Source organism: Artemia franciscana, chromosome 2 (assembly GCF_032884065.1).
Source record: "Artemia franciscana chromosome 2, ASM3288406v1, whole genome shotgun sequence".
Classification (NCBI taxonomy): domain Eukaryota; kingdom Metazoa; phylum Arthropoda; class Branchiopoda; order Anostraca; family Artemiidae; genus Artemia; species Artemia franciscana.
The window spans coordinates 64,529,688-64,547,901 of NC_088864.1; the positions used below are offsets into that span (position 1 = coordinate 64,529,688).

Consider the following 18,214-nt stretch of genomic DNA (forward strand, 5'->3'; position numbering starts at 1 on the left):
AGTGAATATTTCAAAAACGAATTTCATGACATTTTGTAGAAAAGAGGTTTGGGTGTGATAGGAAAACTGAAAAATCAACTATTTTTACTGTATGATTCTATTGTTAGCCCTTATTTATCGTATGGTTTCTTCCTATGGACTAGTAAAATTATTTTTACTATAAAATTATTAAAATTATTTTGGAAAGGTCTAAATTTTACAGAATAAAATAGTTCATACTTTAGGCAATTATATTCAGTTTGAAAATAGAGCGTTGAATTGCTTATAAGTTTGAAAATTTTAAATACTTATCGGTTATGGGATTACCAGTAAGCAATTTTTATATATCAATGTTTGAATAAGTGTTCACCGGTGGTATTTTGGAAAATTTTTAGAGCTAATTCGTCTTACCCCTGTTATGAGACGAGAAATGCACATGACCTTGCATCTGAGCTCCGGAGTACTCAACGTGCTGCTTTCCTGCCTCATTTTGCGGGACCAAAGGTGTGAAATTCCCTCCCAGATAATATTAGGCAGGCTGGAAATGTAAGCCAGCTCAAGAGTAAATTGAAGCGTTACCTTGTGGGTGATAATCGAGAAACACTTAAAAGTTATATGTTATTTCTCTTTATTTTATTTTTGTCTTTAATTTTTATTTATGTAGTAATTGTAAAGCTATATAATAAAGGATTTGCAACCTTGTAAACGAATCTTCGGGTTTTTGTAGATCGCTGCTGTAAATTTGTTTGTATTTTTTATGTTTAATAAATTAATTTGATCTAAATCAAATCATTTGATCTTTTCAATAGGAATCCTTATATTTTAATTAAATAAAAAAAAAAGTTTATTTTAACTGCAAGCAAGGAGCGACATTAAAACTTAAAACGAACAGATATTACTCCGTATATGAAAGAGGTTGTCCCCTCTGCAACTCCTCGCCCTTTACGGTAAAGTTTGACTCTGGCACAACTCTACTTTTTAAAACAATAAAACAAACTTTAGCATAAAGAGCGAGGTGTTGTGGAGGGGACAACCTCTTTCATATACGGAGTAATTTCTGTTCGTTGTAAGTTTTAATGTCGCTCCTTGCTTACAGTTTAAAAAAAACTTGTTTTTTTAGTTAATTTCTGAACGTTTTTGAATTAATGCATGTTTTGATTTTGGCTCACCGCACATGAATAATTAAAACGAAATTTTCATATTAATTTTTTGTTTTGCTAAATGGCTTTCTCATAGGTTTTATGGGATGATTTTATAAAAAGAGGGGAGTGGGGGAGGAGGCATAGCTACCCTCCAATTTTTGGTTACTTAAAAATGCAACTGAATTTTTTTTTATCTTTTGCACGAACGTTTTTGTTGGTATTTAACATACGTACCTTACGAATTAACTTACGTGGGGAACTTCTATATTTATGTATTCCTGTTACGTATATGATGGGGTTTGCCCCTCGTCAATACATCGATCTTAACACTAAAGCTTGAATTTATCCCAAATCTTCAAGAATAACCCCTGAATCACAAAGGCCGTAGAATAAATAGTTGAAATTACTAAAAATACTTTAGCGTAAAGAGCAAGTTATTGTGGAGGAGACGAACCCCCTAATATACGTAACATTTTATGTTTGTTTAAAGTTTTAATGCTACTCATTACTTACAGGTGAAAAAAATTATTTATTTTCTCTTTTTTTTTTAAATAATGCTAGAAAATCCTGTGCCCCCTTCATGGAAATTCTCTTCCCTCATGAAAAATTCCTCCATGGAAAGATCCTCCCATGTAACCCCCTCCCCCGGCCAACTCCCACCCTGAAGCAAAATAGTTCCCCTGAAAATGTCTGTACACTTCATGATAACCATTAGCCCCTCCCCCGGGGACTTTGGGGGATTAAGTCATCCCCAAAGACATGTTTAATAGGTTTTGGACTAAGTTGAACAGAATGGCTATCTTGTAATTTTGATTTGGTGATTTTGTGGAAAATATGTGCGTGGGAGGGGGCCTAAGTGCCCTCGAATCTTTCTGGTCACCTAAAAAGGGCACTAAAACTTTTAATTTCCGTTCGATTGAGCCCTCTCGCAATATTCTAGTACCACTGGGTTGATACGATTACCTCTGGGAAAAAGAGAAAAAAAACAAACAAATAAACACGCATCATTGATCCGTCTTCTGGCAAAAATACAAATTCCATATTTTTATAGATAGGAGCTTGAAACTTTTGCAGTAGGGTTTTCTGATACGTTGAACCTGATGGTGTGATTTTTGTTAAGATTGTATGAATTTTAAGGGGTGTTTCCCCCTAATTTCTAAAATAAGGCAAATTTTCTCAGGCTCGTAACTTTTGATGGGTAAGACTAATCTTGATGAAACTTATATATTTAAAATCAGCATTAAAATTTGATTCCTTTAATGTAACTATTAGTATCAAAATTCCAGAGTTTAGGTTGAGCCGGGTCGCTCTTTACTATAGTTCGTTACCACAAACTGTATGAAAATGAACAGATTGCATAACTTATAGCCGTTGCCCAGAAACTGGTGGGAGGTGTTTCAATCCCGGAGGTATTAGGCATAGTTATTATTTATTTGAACTATTGTGACTATATATTTGAACTATTTTGAACGAAGCGACCCTCTCAAAATTTTAGTTTTGTACATTTGGGTAAAAAGGATGTTGGGGAGTACTTGTTTCCCTTTAAATACTTTGGTCTCTAAAAAAGGCACTAAAACTTTCGATTTTCAACCGAAGTTTATGCGACCACCCCTTCCACAAAGACCTTATATAATAATACTAAGCGAATTGTATAATTTACGGGTATGACCGAGGGATAGGGAGGGTTCAACCCCGGCAGCATAGTTATCTGGTCTTTGCACTATTTTGAGCAAATTGGCTGTGTAAAAATTTTGACCAGAAGCATAACCTTATTTTTTAACAAAAGGCAACTAGCATAATTTATAGCCCTTGTCCCGAGGCCTGGGGGTTATTAAACCCGGAACTATAGTTCTTTGACTTTCGGACTATTTTCGGCAGAATAATATCTCAAAATTTTGATCGGATGCATTTGGGGGAAAAAATACGGAGTGGGAGTTGGTTGCTCTCCGATCACTTTTGTCTCTAAAAAGGGAGCTTGGATTTTCCATTTCAAATCTAATGAGCCTCTTCCGAAGTTATATGGCCACCCCTTCCATAAAAACCTTATATGCTGACAATGAAAAACTTGCGTAACATACAGCCCTTACAATAGCGGGCTGTGGCCAGTTTTGTTAACTCCAGAAGCATAGATACTTGACCTTTGAAGTATTTTGAGCAAAATGTCTATCTCAAAATTTTGATTAGATGCATTTGGGCAAGAAAAGGGCTGGGGGGGGGGCTAGTTTCCCTCAAATCACTTTCGACTTTTAAAAAGGGCTTGAAAATTCGATTTTCAATTAGAAGGGCCTCTTCAAAGTTTATGTGACCGTCTCTTCCATATGAAATGGCTCTTTGTAAAAAAACAGCATAAAATATCGAAGCTTTGTGGCCTTTCCTATGGACAACACTATAGTCTTGCCTCTCTCAAAATGGGACATTTTCAACAAGCAAAACTCAATCCAGCATAATCGAACTGTTTCTAGATAGATGGCATTTAAGTAAAGTTAGGTCTCAGAATATTTGGTTCAAATGCCCGATTTGAAAAACAAAATTGGATTTTAAAACTAAAATTAAACTAACAATTAGTTTAGATTTAATTTTAAAATAAAATTAAAGTATCTGAAGAAAAATTCAAAATTAAAATAAAATTCAAATAAGATCTTATAAATTAAGAAAATATGAAACTGAAGGAGCTAAGATAGCCTCCTTCTATAAAAATAGACATCTCCTTCTAGAAAGATAGAAAACTAGTTAGCAAGGCTATTTCAAATTTAAATGCAGTGTTTCTATTTTTGTCTGTCAAAAATCAGGCTAACTTCACTTGAAATCAAGATACGTTTTTAGAACCAAATAAAGTGATATTATCATCACCTTTAAAAAGTACAATACGCCATTGTATTTCGTTTTTGCTTCCCTCACGAATGCCTCTTTGCCTGAACATGCAATATGATTAGAGCAGCTAGTACATGTTAGTATGATACATATTGGTATAATATATATTGGTATGATAGAGGAGTTAGTACATATTGGTATGATACATATTGGTATACAAATAGGTATAATACATATTGGTATAATACATATTGGTATACATATTGGTATGATAAATATTGGTATGATAGAGCAGTTAGTCCATATTGAAATCTATTTCATTTTTAACTAGTACATGGAGAAACAGAAAAAATCGGATCATAAATTTATCATCTGAATTGCTTTTTTTGCCTGGTGTACCCCTAAATCCCTAATGCGAATTAAACATTTGAAAGCGCTGTTTTATAAGCTAAAAAGCTGTTCAAGTGTTCTCTGTCCAGCACAAGCTTTGTTAGCCGTATAATTGATTGAAACCCAAAATCAAAAAATTCAAGGTCAATTGACGAAGACCACACTGCCTTTCCATAATACAAATACAGAAGAGAGAATAATGAGGACTTCTTTCCCAAGACAGTGAATGAACAAAAATCTATTTCAATTTTTCGGCCCTATATCTAAGGGCCGTCTTCAGCAAATAAAATAATAAACAATAACACACTCACAATTTAAGTTCTCGGTTAAAAATCAATTTTTAAAATAGCCTAGGCATTATTTCTTAACGAAAAGTTCAGCGGAGACTGCGTGATAAAAGCTAACATTTTACAAGCTAAAAAGCTTTATTCATTTCACTAATTGTATTTATAAAAAAATTTGAAAAAATTATTATTGAGATATTTTCCTTCTCCGCAGCTAATCTTGTAGTTCATTTGGGATTGGGATTGTTTTTATTCGTTCCTATTTTTGTTTATTTTGAATTAGGTTCTTTCTATAATTAATTTCGTATACATAGGGTTGAGTGTGTATTTACCCAAGTCTCTATTTAGGGATGTATTACTGTCTAAATTTCGTTTGATTTCAATTGCCTAGTGGACAGTTTGTTTGATTCCTAGGTCATTGCTAATTAGAATTGTTTCGTCAAATAGAACATAATGGTTTGAATTTTTTGATTTTTTGGATTTTTTTTCTCCCATCTGGTCCTAATTTTCTTTAAGTCCTCCTCTTACGACCTATTCTCATACTATTTTGGGACTACCTGCTCTTTGTTTGGCCCCAGACGAATAGCTAAAAAGCACAACCTTTGGCAATCTGTTGTCCTTCACTCGTAGAATGTAGTCTAGCCATCCTAATCTTCTTTCTTTAAAACCCTAGAAATTGCATCATATTTTTCGTACTTATATAATTATATGTGTAATTAACATATTTTCTTTCAGTTTGTCTAATATAAACTTGTAATTTATCTTTTACTGCCACAAATAGTTTTTGGCTTCATTAGAAATTTAAAATATATTTTCTTATAGCAAATTTTTCTGCCCACCCAAAAATTTGACAAAGAAACTGTCACTGTAAACATTAAGTCATCTGTTAATAGCCTTAAAAGCAAGAATTTTCATCCATAAACTTGTTCTAAATGATTTCTAATTTTAATCTCCATGACGGAAAGTGGCTGTCTGCAACCCAATAAAAAATTCTATTTTTAGGTTTGACTTACTATAGCCTGTGAATTAGTTGTGTTTTTTTTCCAGGGACTGCTGTCATGAGCTGCTTGGACACATGCCATTATTGGCTGACCCAAGCTTTGCCCAGTTTTCTCAAGAAATCGGACTTGCTTCATTGGGTGCCTCCGATGAAGAACTCAAAAGACTTGCAACAGTAAGTAACCAATCTTTTTTTTTAGTAATGTTTCTGACGTAGGCAATAATACTGGCATACCCCCAGCTTTGTGGTACCTTTTACTAAGGATCAAAACTTCTGGGTACGCAGCCTTCTGGGTGCCACTTCCATTGGTAGCTTACTTTTTAACACATTATTGATAATTAGATGTAAGCTATTTGCCTATAGGTTTCCAGGCGAGGAAAATTCGTAAAGCAAAAAATAAGACGAAAGGTGATGGCTAAATTGACCCTAGACGGCTCACCAGATCTTTTGGATTAGTTTAGTTGACGAGTCCCGCAGTTTCCTCGTCAACATCATTATTAGGAAAGCTTGAAGATCAAAATGTTTTAATTTACAGTAAATGATTACAATAGGTGTTTGTTTTGCGTCAGAGAAAATCACTCTTGAATCGTGAATGAATGAAAAATGTGTCCAGTCCACTTAACCTTCCTTTCTAGAGCTTGTATGATTGTTTATATATATAGATGTATCAGGTGATGAGGTCAAGAAGAAAAGGTCTGATGGAAAAGAGCAATAGTATTATAGTAAATAGTTTAGTAAATAGTTTAGTAAATAGTACGGTAAATAGCACATAGTATAGTAATAGTAAATAGTCTAGTAATAATTAATAGCGTAATATTTGTAATAATATCAGTGTAGTAAATAAAAATAGTATAGTAAATTCAATACACTAATAGTCAACATTTTTATAGTAAATAGTCTAGTAAATAGTAATCTCGTAAATCTGTAAAATTTACTGATAGTAAATATTAATCATGGTGCCAATGGATGGTTCCAATCAATCAGTTGTTGTCTCTATACTATTGAAAAAAACAAAAAACAAAAAACATAATCAAATCTACTTTGTAAGGCTTAAAATAACTGTCGATATTGTTTTTCACTATCGGTATCAACTGTCTTTATCTCTGTCAATACATTCAGTGTCATTCAGCGCCACTTGAAATGAATAAATACATACTCTAAACGCCTTCACATATGATTTAAAATATGGCATTAAACGGCCTAAAAAACTGCATCTAAATTTTACATGTAAAGCGTTTATTTTAGAAGTAGTCGCTAATCAACCTGTTGTTTTTTGGAAAAGTATTGAAAACACAATACTTTACTGAAAACGCAAAACTGACGCAACAAGTGGAAAATCCGTAAGTACTCTACAGAAAATAAAAGATTAATTTATAAGGCTTAATACTCTTTTGCTGTGTGATTTTAATTTTATAAGAAACTTGACCACGCTTAACTTTCAGCAAAGTGCTTGTTTTTCAATATTCTACAAATATAAGGAAATGTTACAAGCCAGTTTATTCGGAACAGTTTTTGAAAAATATATTACACAAGCGAAGAGGCAGTAATTTTTTTGTTTTATGTTTCAAGTTTACTCTTTACTTTCATCACAAAAGTTTTTATGGTTTTGAAAAAATACAAACAAACCTTATAGATAGATTTCTGTCCAACGTAGGCGAAAGATCTATATACATCAACATGAGTTTTTGTTCTGAAAGACATTAAAGGTAAGCTTTACTTCACACCCCTTTTAAGTTTTCCCTTTAAAAAAATCTGTAATTTTTTTTTTACATAGAGTCTATGAGATTTACTATCCTGGACATTTTTGAGGTAGATTATAAAATTAAGTGCTTATAAAATATTGTCCTGTCTACTGTCTTTATAAGAATCAACTATGTATGCATTTATATAGGTATTTATTTACCAATTTTTTGTGAAAATAGCTCCATATTCTTCTCTTTTTTTTAATTAGCACCCTGGGATTTCCTGGCCTGAAAAACTGATCTAGATAAGTAACAAGTTTGAGAAATCAGCGTAGAACCTTAATTCTGAAGAGGAAAAACATCATGAGTGATGTCATATTTATATGCACTTCAAGAGCCTAAATGACACCAAATCCCCCGGGTGTTGTCGCATAGTTTTTAGTATTTATCACGCATGCAAAATTACACAAGATGACAAATGATTTTGAACAGCTAAAGAAAAAGGCTTGGAGCGAGAAACAACAAAGATCACATTGAATTGCATAGGTGACGAAATCTGCTGTTAGATGACAAAGCAAAATTACAACGGATTAAGGAACATGTTAGTTTAGCGCATGAGTCTGTGAAGGATAAACAGGAAGAAGAAAATCAACTTTAGACCAGAATTACTTAATTTAATTGAACTTGCTTATTTTTCAATCTAGAATGAAGAAGCGTTATTTTTTCCGTCTGCAAAGATACAGAGGAAAAGAGAAATAAATTCGTACATGATTTTCTTAGACTCCTGGCTACCGGCATAGATATGGGCATTGAAGACGCGTGATTTTTGCATAACTAGTGTTAAAAACCCCCACTGATTTCAAAAATGATCTCCAAAATTTTTCAACTCCCCCCCCCCCTCTCCAAAAACCACTGTTCACTCCCATGGACATCGGCTCCTAACCAAGAAAATCAAACATAAATGTTGACTATATAACACTTTTATTTTTTCAAGAGAAAGAAGCAGGAAATCCCTTTTCTACCAGTACTTACCGGTGGAAGCAAGAAAAGTAGTTTCTGTCACCAACAAGTGAAACACTTTACATTCAAAACAGCACCACCTTGTCTTCATTGAGCAGCCAGGAGGGCGGCACCTCTTTGCGTTCCTAATGTTGTGATAGTTTGGTAAGTGAATAGCTTCTATAACCCTTTCAGGCGGTGATAAAATTACCAGCCAAAAGTACTTCACAGTCGTCATCTTCCTCATCATACGGCTCTGGCTCCGCTCAACAGAGAAGCTACTCTGCAACGTAAAAACAATATAAGATGTGTTTGTTCAAGCTTGGCCTGCTATTTTTTTTCATGAGTCTGCATTTCGATATAAGCATTTGAGCATACCGCATCAATAAAATAATGAATCTTATGAATGAAAATGAATCTTACGATCCATTTTCTAGTTCTGGGAACAAATCGGTAGTAACTAATCATACGGTCAGCCATGTCCACTCTGCCCATGTATTTGTTGAAGTTAACTACGGACCTTGGGAAAGAGGTTGTGATATACTTCCCCTACTTTTCCCCCATCTCCCCACTGTTGTCTCTTCTTCTACTGCCTTGCAATTATCGCCTAATGTCACAATTCTTGAATAAAACCATTCCGTGATGGCTAGCTTCCGATTTTCTTCTACAAAAGCAACGCCAGACCGTTTCCCTTTCTTCTTCATTTCTTTCTCCCGGCTTCAGACGTATGGGCTCTTTTCAAAATCTATTTCGTATGATTGTGCCAGTTGCATTTATCTGCATTTTGCACAGAAGGTCGAGTTCTTTCGTTGAGTTGAAAAATCGATCAAACTAGAGGTTAAATCCAGGTGGGAGAGTTTGAGAAAGCCTGAGGACGGTTCCAGCTGCAAGGCCACGTCACCATTCGGATACGCCAAAACAAAGTTTTTGAGGCCGATGGGGTTTGGCTTATTGGGTACATACTGCCTTAACGACGTTTTCCCGTAAAAAGGGATCATCTACTCATCAATTGAGCAATTGAAAAAATCAATTGAATGTCCCTCAGGAAAGAAAAGCAAACGGTACGGAAACGGTCTATAATTGATTGATTGATTGATTTATTTGATATAATTGATTGAACTCTCCACAGTCGATTGTTCTTCTTAGTTTCGTCAGAAATATCCACATCTACAACAAATTTTAGACTCCTTCTTAGAGTTAAGAAACGGGTTTTCCCAGTATTTTCTGATATCTGGTTTACACGGTGCTGTGCCTTCCAGTACATTTTGATTTGAGGATATTTGAGATTAACCATCAATATTAAAACTTCCAAAAATATCGGTCTATAGTTTCCTGGGCTATTTTGAATACCACCCTTATGAATTACATGGGCAACTTTAAAAACAATCTGGGAATTCTCCTTGACGAAAACATCCATAAATTAATTTCAAATAAAACTTCAGATATAACAGGGACAACAAATTTAAGAGTTTTCAAGTAATGTGATCACTACCAGATGAATTACAACTCAACCCATCAATAATTTTTTTTAATTTCATTCACTGCTACAAGTCTTAAGTTAAGAGATACATCAATCAGGCCCCTCAGTAAGGACTCGAACATCCGATTGCCACTATCAGGTACAACTGACATAGCTAGATTCGGACCAATATTCTAAAAATAACTCTGAAATTCATTACATATATCTTTTTCAAAATTCAAAGTCTCTCCCATCGCACTAAGTAATTCATGAGGTACACTATTTATTTTTAATCCAATCGCTTCTTTTATTAGTCCCCAGGTTATCTTTGTGCTTACTTCGACCTCCTTAATCTTTTTCTCAAAATATTTCGCTTTTTCATTTCTTAAAATTGTGTCCAACCTATTTCGACAAATTTTATGTAATTGCTTATTTTCTTGTGTCGGGTTAATTATTTAAGCTCTAAACAACTTTATCTCTTACATTTATTTGCTTCAAAATCATAATATTAATCCAAGGTTTTTTACTTGAATGTTTTCTACTGAACAATTTCAATATGAGTGCTTGACTTATCAAACTCTGCAACTGTTCGTAAGTTTGAAACTTACTAGGGGGCGTGGGAGCAAGAGTATACCAGAAGGAATATTGTAAAATTCAGGTTCGAGGCTTTTGACCATGAAAATTTGAACGGTATCCTTTTCATACTTCATATCCTTTCCACTGTGGATGCGGCATGAAAAGCAAAACTTTGATTCAATAAGGCACTTTATGACGGTATTATTAAGACAAATTTACATAAAGCACGTAGATATAAAAACTAGCTTTTGAAATGAGCCTCTGAACAGCTCTCCATGATGTTTCAATGACCTGCTAGCGGCAAAAAAAAAATCAAATCAAGAAAAAAAAAGAAGACCCATCAGTGCTACCCATTCAAAAAGTAATTTTCCTTATTGTTCAAGGTGGGGGGCTGTGTGTTTCGTGTATAGGCGATCCCAATGGTGTACTTTTATGTCGATCCGACATCAGTTTCGTAGGGTCTCAAGCTCTTTTTCGAAATTGCGGCAAATTAGTTTTCAAAATACCTCTGAACTATCAAGATTATTCAAAATAATAGTTAGCATACTTAAATGATGTGAAAATGATAATTTCTGCTTACAACATTTAATAAAAAAAAAAATACAAAAAACTCCTCGTTACTAAAAACCATGCTTCGCTATTTGCTAGGTTTCAACCATTTTTGCATTTGAAAACAAAAATATAACATATAATGGAAAATATAATATAATCTTGAGCGCATAATATGCCTAGAATACATAACAAATTCTTTAATCCACTTCTTTCAACCCTCTGCATCCAAAAGTGAAAATATAACATATTATGGGACGTATGTATAATATATTCCAGAACAAATTACATCTAATAGTCATAAGATGCTATTCAATTGTCACTGATAACTAATTTGAGAGCCGAATCAATCACAAAAAGGCAGATTGAACCATTTGATTAAGCATCAGCCGTTTTATACGGGGCTAAAGATGTAATCTTGACAGTAAATTATTTCCATTATTTGGCAGATCATTAACAAATATCATCATTAATAAGAAAGCAACTCCCCCTCCCGACCATATTTACACCCCCCCCCCATTCCAGACCTGAGTTTGCCCCCTAGCTGAAATTCAGTTTCTGCAAAAAAGACTTACCCAAACTAAGGTAAGTCTGCATAATTCAAGCATCCAGAGAAACAGGTTAGTTTTCTCTAGTGTATGTTTGCCCTTGTACCCTTATATTTTATCATTAATTCAATAAAAAAAAATTTAAACTATTAAAACTTAAAAAGAACAGAAATTACTCCGTACATGAAAGGGCCCGTTCCCTCCTCAACGCCCCCCTCTTTACGCTAAAGTTTGACTGTTTCTCTCAACTCTAATTTTTAAAGCAGTAAAAAACCTAAGCGTAAATACCAAATGGAAAGTACCAAAGAAATACCAACGTAAATACCAAAGAAAAAAACAAGTTTATTTTTAACTGAAAGTAAGGAGCGACATTAAAACTTAAAACGAACAGAAATTACTTCATATATGAAAGGGGCTGATCCCTCCTCAACGCCCCGCTCTTTACTTTAAAGTTTGATTCTTTCTCTCAAATCTACTTTTTAAAAGAGTAAAAAACTTTAGCGTAAAGAGTGGGACGTTGAGGAGGGAGCAGCCCCTTTCATATACGAAGTAATTTCTGTTCGTTTTAAGTTTTAATGTCGCTCCTTACTTTTAGTCAAAAAAACTTGTTTTTTTATTTAATTTAAAATCAGCATTAAAATTTAATTCCTTTGATGTAGCTATTGGTATCAAAATTCCGTTTTTTAGAGTTTTGGTTACTATCGAGCCGGGTCGCTCCTTACTACAGTTCGTTACCACGGACTGTTTGATAACAAATTCACGTAATTTCTTTTAAGCCCCGCAGCCAAACTAAATGTTGGTAAAGTTTTAACTCAGAGGTGTTTGTTCCAGCTTTATTTCTTTACTGTTGAGTTTGGTCTTTGTCACCAAGATGGGGAGCTAAGAATCTATGGAGCCGGTCTTTTATCTTCCGTATCAGAAATCAACCACGTTATGTCAGCTGAAGGACAGAAAAAGCTTAAGGCCTTTGAGCCGGAAAACGTGATTAAGGAGGAGTGCATTGTAACCAGCTTTCAGAATGCATATTTTTACACAGATTCGTTTGAAAAAGCGAAAGGTAAAATGAGGTATGTCCTGATTTCTTATATGATTTTGTATAACTTTTACATTAATTATGCAAGAATTTCTAACAGAATCTCTGACAGATAATTGTAGCCCAGTCGGGTGTTCTGATTTAATTGTAGCCCTGACAATAATTGTAGCCCTGACAGATAATTGTAGCCCAGTCTGGTGTATAGCCCAGTCGGTTTTCTCCAAATGGCCTGTCCACCAGGGGTAAATCTCCAGCCTTTTTATTTGGAGGCACAAGGGGTCCATATCCAGATAGAATATGATTTCTTATATGATTTTGTATAACTTTTACATTAATTGTGCAATAATTTCTAACAGAATCTCTGACAGATAACTGACAGATCTAACTGATTGTAGCCCTGACAATAATTGTGGCCCTGACAGACAATTGTAGCCCAGTCTGGTGTGTAACCCAGTCGGTTTTCTCTAAATGGCCTGTCCACCAGGGGCAAATCTCCAGCCTTTTTATTTGGAGGCACAAAGGGTCCGTATCCAGATAGGGTATGATTTCTTATATGATTTTGTATAGCTTTTACATTAATTGTGCAAGAATTTCTAACAGAATCTCTGACAGATAATTCTGAGGGAACAACTAATTAAGTTAAAACTTGTGTAAATTCAAAGCCATTGATTTACTTGACTTAATGTTCTTGCTTAACATATTCGCCTGCATGAATAGAACTGGTGTGTAGCCCAGTCCGTTTTCTCCAAGTGGCCTGTCCACCAGGGGCAAATCTCCAGCCTTTTTATTTGGAGGCACGAGAGGTACATATCCAGATAGTCAAGGTGCATGGAATATATAATAATTTTTTCCCTCATTATTGAGGGGACGACTCTCCCCCACCCTTGCCCCCTCCAAAATAAAAGGTTCATCAAAACTTAATAGCACAAACAACCAAAGAAAAGGTGCAAATTTAACGGATATTCATTGTTCAATTCAACATGTCTAAGAGCCCTCCAAACAATGCTTCAATTTGATATATGCTACCGTGAATGTCCGAAATCTGGTTATTGTCGACATTCACCGGTTAATCTCCGAAATTCCTTTTTCTCTACTTGGATTCAATTAGCTTTACGATTCAGCCTTTTCAGGCTTATACAAGCTATGATGGTAAAAGCTAAAGTTAAATTAGATTATCTTAGTTTAAATTAGGTTAGGTTAAATTTGGACTAAAATATCAGAAATTGTTTAAAACCTAAGCTAACCTCACCCAGCCTCACCTAACCAAACCCAATCTATTCTAACCTAGCCTGTTATCATCAAACCTCACACTAAATTGAAAAAGTTGAGTGGGAACACTGACTAAATCCAAGGAGAAAAAAAATTTTTTCGGACATTCTGGGGGATGTTGACATGCACCAATTTGCTAATATTCACGGTGACATATACATAAAATGAGAAGTTTTGTATTTCTTTTTGCAAAGGGATGTTAAGGAATTTGTGTTTATTGATTCTTTTTCTTGTGAGGAATTTATTTCTCGCCAGGGGTAACGTACTGTATCACGCTCGAAGAATATCGATAGTATATGTACATACGTTTAAAGATTTGATCATCGAACGATAAGAAAATACTTAAACCATAATATTCATTTTTAGCTGACAAAAGAGATTGTGCTGCAGCGAAAAGCTAAATTCAGCCAATTTCTATTGTAAAGTAACGGCTTTGGCCAAATAGTATCAAAACAGTGTCGAACAAAAATTTTGAGAGATCAAATTGGTTTAAAACTGTTTATTTAGTTCTGCAATTATAGGGAGCACACTGCCTTGTGGTGATGTAGGGGGCCTATTTGTTTTCGCCAAGAACGATCTTACAGTGGCCATACAATAGCGCGAATGGCTCATTCAAATGCAAATTTAAATTGATAATAGTCCTTTTTAACTGGCACAAAACAGACTATGACATGGGAGAGGGCAAATTTCTACCATTTTGCGCTAGGTCCAGTTTGCTGTCAATAGATTATAATTTGCAAGCTTTCTTGAGCTGCAGCATTTGATGCTTAGTTCGTTTATGAAAAGTCTTCTACGGCTATAGAAAAATTCCAACGGGAGGGGTGGGGGGTCTTTCTGTTTTTTATTGCAGAAACACGTCGAGTGCAAGATAAGAGTTTTCATTTATATGTTTGTGTTCAGATACATGAGAGGGGCAAAGTTGACCCTTAAAAACATGATTTGTACAAAGATGATTCCTTAAAGCCTTAGAAAGGCTTTGGTTAAGCTACTATGCAGAACATGGGCTAGGTATAAAGCAAATGTATACAAATATTACAATTGTGCCATTTTTTTTATTGAATTCGATTTTATGATTTTCAATCCAATGTAATTAAAAGACAAAGAAAAAATATAAAAATTAAATACAACTAAATATTTTTTTTGGCTTTATAATTAACTTTAAGTTTGCTGGATAGTATTAAATGGCATAAGCTTTTTCTCGGCTACAATGGCTATCAGTATCACATCCTCTGTAATCAACATGTTAAAACTTAAATCAAATAATGGTCACTTTCATATTTCAAAGAATTTGTCCCAACTATAAGACGTCATTTTCAGAGTCTATTACGACCCTTCAACGAGCTATTGAAAAACTAGGACACCAAAATCCAGTTTTTGTTGCCTAACCATGTTTGACTTGACAACCATCCAGTTTTTTACTTGACAACCATGTTTGTTGGCTTTGAAACATATAATATATTAAACAGGATTAATGGTAACTTTCATTTTGCAGAGAATTTGTTGCAACTGTGCAACGTCCTTTCGGAGTTCGTTACAGCCCTTATACAGGTTGTACCTTATTTGAACCAGGATCACGCAAGACTTTTCAATTTGTATGATTGAAGTGTAGAGAGTGCCGGCGTCCCCTTCAAAATAACTTCATGCCCGAATTATTTATGCCAAATATTTTAGTCATTTATGTGCAAATTTAGTGATTTTTTGTATAGACAATATGAAAAAAACACTAGAAATAGCGATAAATCACTAAAGATTGCAACCTTGTTTGTTAGATTTGAAACATATAACATATTAAACTGGATTAATGGTTAGTTTCATTTTTCAGAGAATTCGCTGCAACTGTGCAACGTCCTTTCGGAGTTCGTTACAACCCCTACACACAAGCTGTTGAAACGCTGAGCTCCCCACAAAAGATTGCTTGTCTTGTTTCTGAGCTTCGAGGTGATTTATGCATCGTTCGCAATGCATTGCAAAAAATCCATGAAATGGATGACACTTTTGATCCAAGCACTCTTACAGAGCTACTGCAGAACGAAGTCAAATTATCCCCAACAGCAGGAGAAGAAAAGAAGATGATAAATGGGAAATCTTCCCCAACTCATCTTGTTGACTGTCATGATCGTTAAACCCATCAAACGGAGTCTCAACGACTTAAGGAGCTTATGATTTAGAATAAACTTACCCTTTCAACCTTCAGTTTTATTTTCTTAAAGTATTAAGTTCACAGCAGAACATGTTTTATAGCAAGCGATATTTTATCTAGTCCTGAGGGCTCTATGATCTGTTGGTATTGGAAATAGCTGGATGAAGTTATAACAAAATTTGAATGCTTATATTGTAGTGCTTTTTTTCGCTTATTTTTTTCTCTTTAGTGTCCTTGCGTGTATTACTTTTTTACAAAAATTTGGCTTACTTCCTGACAATCGTATCATCCTCATTGTATTTGGCTAAACGTGCTTTTTTTCTCTTCTATATTTCAAATATTTAACAATTTTTTGGGGGTCATGTTTGAATCTTAAAATTCACCTTCTTGTAAAATGATAGGTACTTTCTTCAGGTCAAAATAATTTGACAGTTTTTACTACTGTCTTAAGCTCTTTTATTGGTATGAGTAAGTGTGAAATCAGAGCAATCTAAATTACTTTTACATCGAACTGGTATAACAGGAAATCATTTCTCGCTAAAATCAGGTCTGAGTACCCGGGCTGATGCTCTTTGGAATTCAAACTCGGAGTAGCTATTTTCTAATTTCGGGATCCAAAGGGATCTAAAGTTGGCATAGTAGCTTAATAATGCTGGTATTGTAATAAATCCAATAAATAAAATACGGTATGATTGCATCTCCCTGTATATAAGGATCTCCATATGCTCCTTCAAATTACAACAAGTAAATGATTTTTTAGGCTTAACAGATTTACATACATACTCTACAATATTTTATCAATTATTATGACTTTATAATTTTAGTTTTTCGGTGGAGATAGTGGAAGTAGTGTATCAACGAGCATATTTTTCCAGTTCTCTTCCATCAATAAAATTGACTTATTTTTCCTAGCAAACAATGATCCCGCCAGTGCCCTTTCTTGATCCAGAACCCTGAAGAATATAAGGGTGGCTGCACCGTGCCCTCCTTTTATATACTCAGCTACTGTCCCTACTTTACTTGGTGAAAGACCTGATCTTGGTGCCGAAGGGCTGACTATAGTTTTAACAGTAAGAAGTGAGTTTTCAGAAGGAAAATCTGAAAATTGAAACAATTTCTGAAAGGATTACTTTGAGGTGCCACATACTAACTAGATCAAATATGCCGTTATGATTGCATCGAGAAACCTAACATGATCTAGGTTTCCCACTGACAGAATAAATCCATGTTTTCCTAGAAAATCACTAAAAAACGCGCATTGTGGTGTCAAGACTTTATCGACGATGCTCTTTATTTTACTTATTTTTTGCTTATGTTTAGAAAAAATAGGATTTTGTTTAGATTTTTGTGACAAAAAAAAATATACCACAACACGTCCAACTATCGCCACTGTATGGAAGAAGGCTGGTATATAGATTTTTTTTCGTGCGGGTAAAATAATTTCCAGTGGGTGGGGTCAAACTAAGACATACCAAGACATACCAAGAATCGGCGAGTTCTAAGAAAAATATAATACACAATGGGAGCAATCCTCATAATACAAATATTTTGAAGTGGAGGGTCCTGGACTTCACCTCTACTCACAAGCCTGCTTGGGAACTTAAGACAATGTTGGAAATTCATTCGAGATAGAGACCTATCGTACATGAAGTGGAGTTTCGAGACGTAAATCTACTTTGCAAAAAAAGACTATAAAAAACAAGAGGCCTCTTAAATTGCCAACATTAGACAAAACTATTTTTTGAATCATTTCTCCGATTGGTACTGTTGCAAGGTTTTTAGCCCTGGCACACTATCACATTAGCTTTTACTACCTTCCAAATATAATAGCCCAATGTGTAAAAGGTATTCTCAATTTTATTTATGCTCTAATTTCCTCTCTTTACTATATTTCTTAAAATGTTGATTATTGGTTGTGCAATTTGTTTTGTATCTAATAAACAGCTATAGCATTGCAGAACAAAAAAGTATTTCAAGCTCTTTATTTTTTCTTAGCTCAGACTTTTTAGTTCAGACATCTGGTGCACATCTAGGATCAACACATTTTGGTCAAGCGCACACTCTCCTATCCAACCGTACCTCTTTCTGCCACACATAGAGCATTTTGCTCAAAATGTGGCACACTTCCCCTACGCTTAACGTAGGCTAAGATATTTTGATAGAATTCGTCTCAATATAGGAAAATCCTGTTAAGCAATGCTAATTTCCAGTAAGAGTGCCGCTTGTCAAGTAGGAATTCAAATACTGGCCCAAAGCAAGTGCTACGTTGCAAAACGTACCTTTTGCAATTTTCATTTGCCCATGTTTGAAACATTATGTAAAACATTAATGTAGCATATTATTGATTGTTACC

General features: G+C 34.6%; 1 protein-coding gene and 1 long non-coding RNA gene across 6 annotated transcripts in view; one reads left to right on the plus strand and one right to left on the minus strand.

Moving 5' to 3' along the window:
• The window catches only part of LOC136043945 (tryptophan 5-hydroxylase 1-like), a 142,320-nt gene extending 126,412 nt beyond the window's left edge, over positions 1 to 15,908 (plus strand). For all 4 annotated transcript variants that reach the window (XM_065729018.1, XM_065729020.1, XM_065729017.1 and 1 more), the window contains 3 exons: positions 5,654 to 5,780; positions 12,251 to 12,486; positions 15,544 to 15,908. In XM_065729018.1, the coding sequence (XP_065585090.1) occupies positions 5,654 to 5,780; positions 12,251 to 12,486; positions 15,544 to 15,844 (664 nt within the window). In that variant the 3' untranslated portion in view covers positions 15,845 to 15,908. The remainder of the gene's footprint in view (positions 1 to 5,653; positions 5,781 to 12,250; positions 12,487 to 15,543) is intronic.
• The window catches only part of LOC136043947 (uncharacterized), a 101,862-nt gene that overhangs the window by 51,680 nt on the left and 31,968 nt on the right, over positions 1 to 18,214 (minus strand). For both annotated transcript variants that reach the window (XR_010621757.1, XR_010621756.1), the window contains exon 2: positions 8,321 to 8,570. This is a non-coding gene — a long non-coding RNA (uncharacterized LOC136043947). The remainder of the gene's footprint in view (positions 1 to 8,320; positions 8,571 to 18,214) is intronic.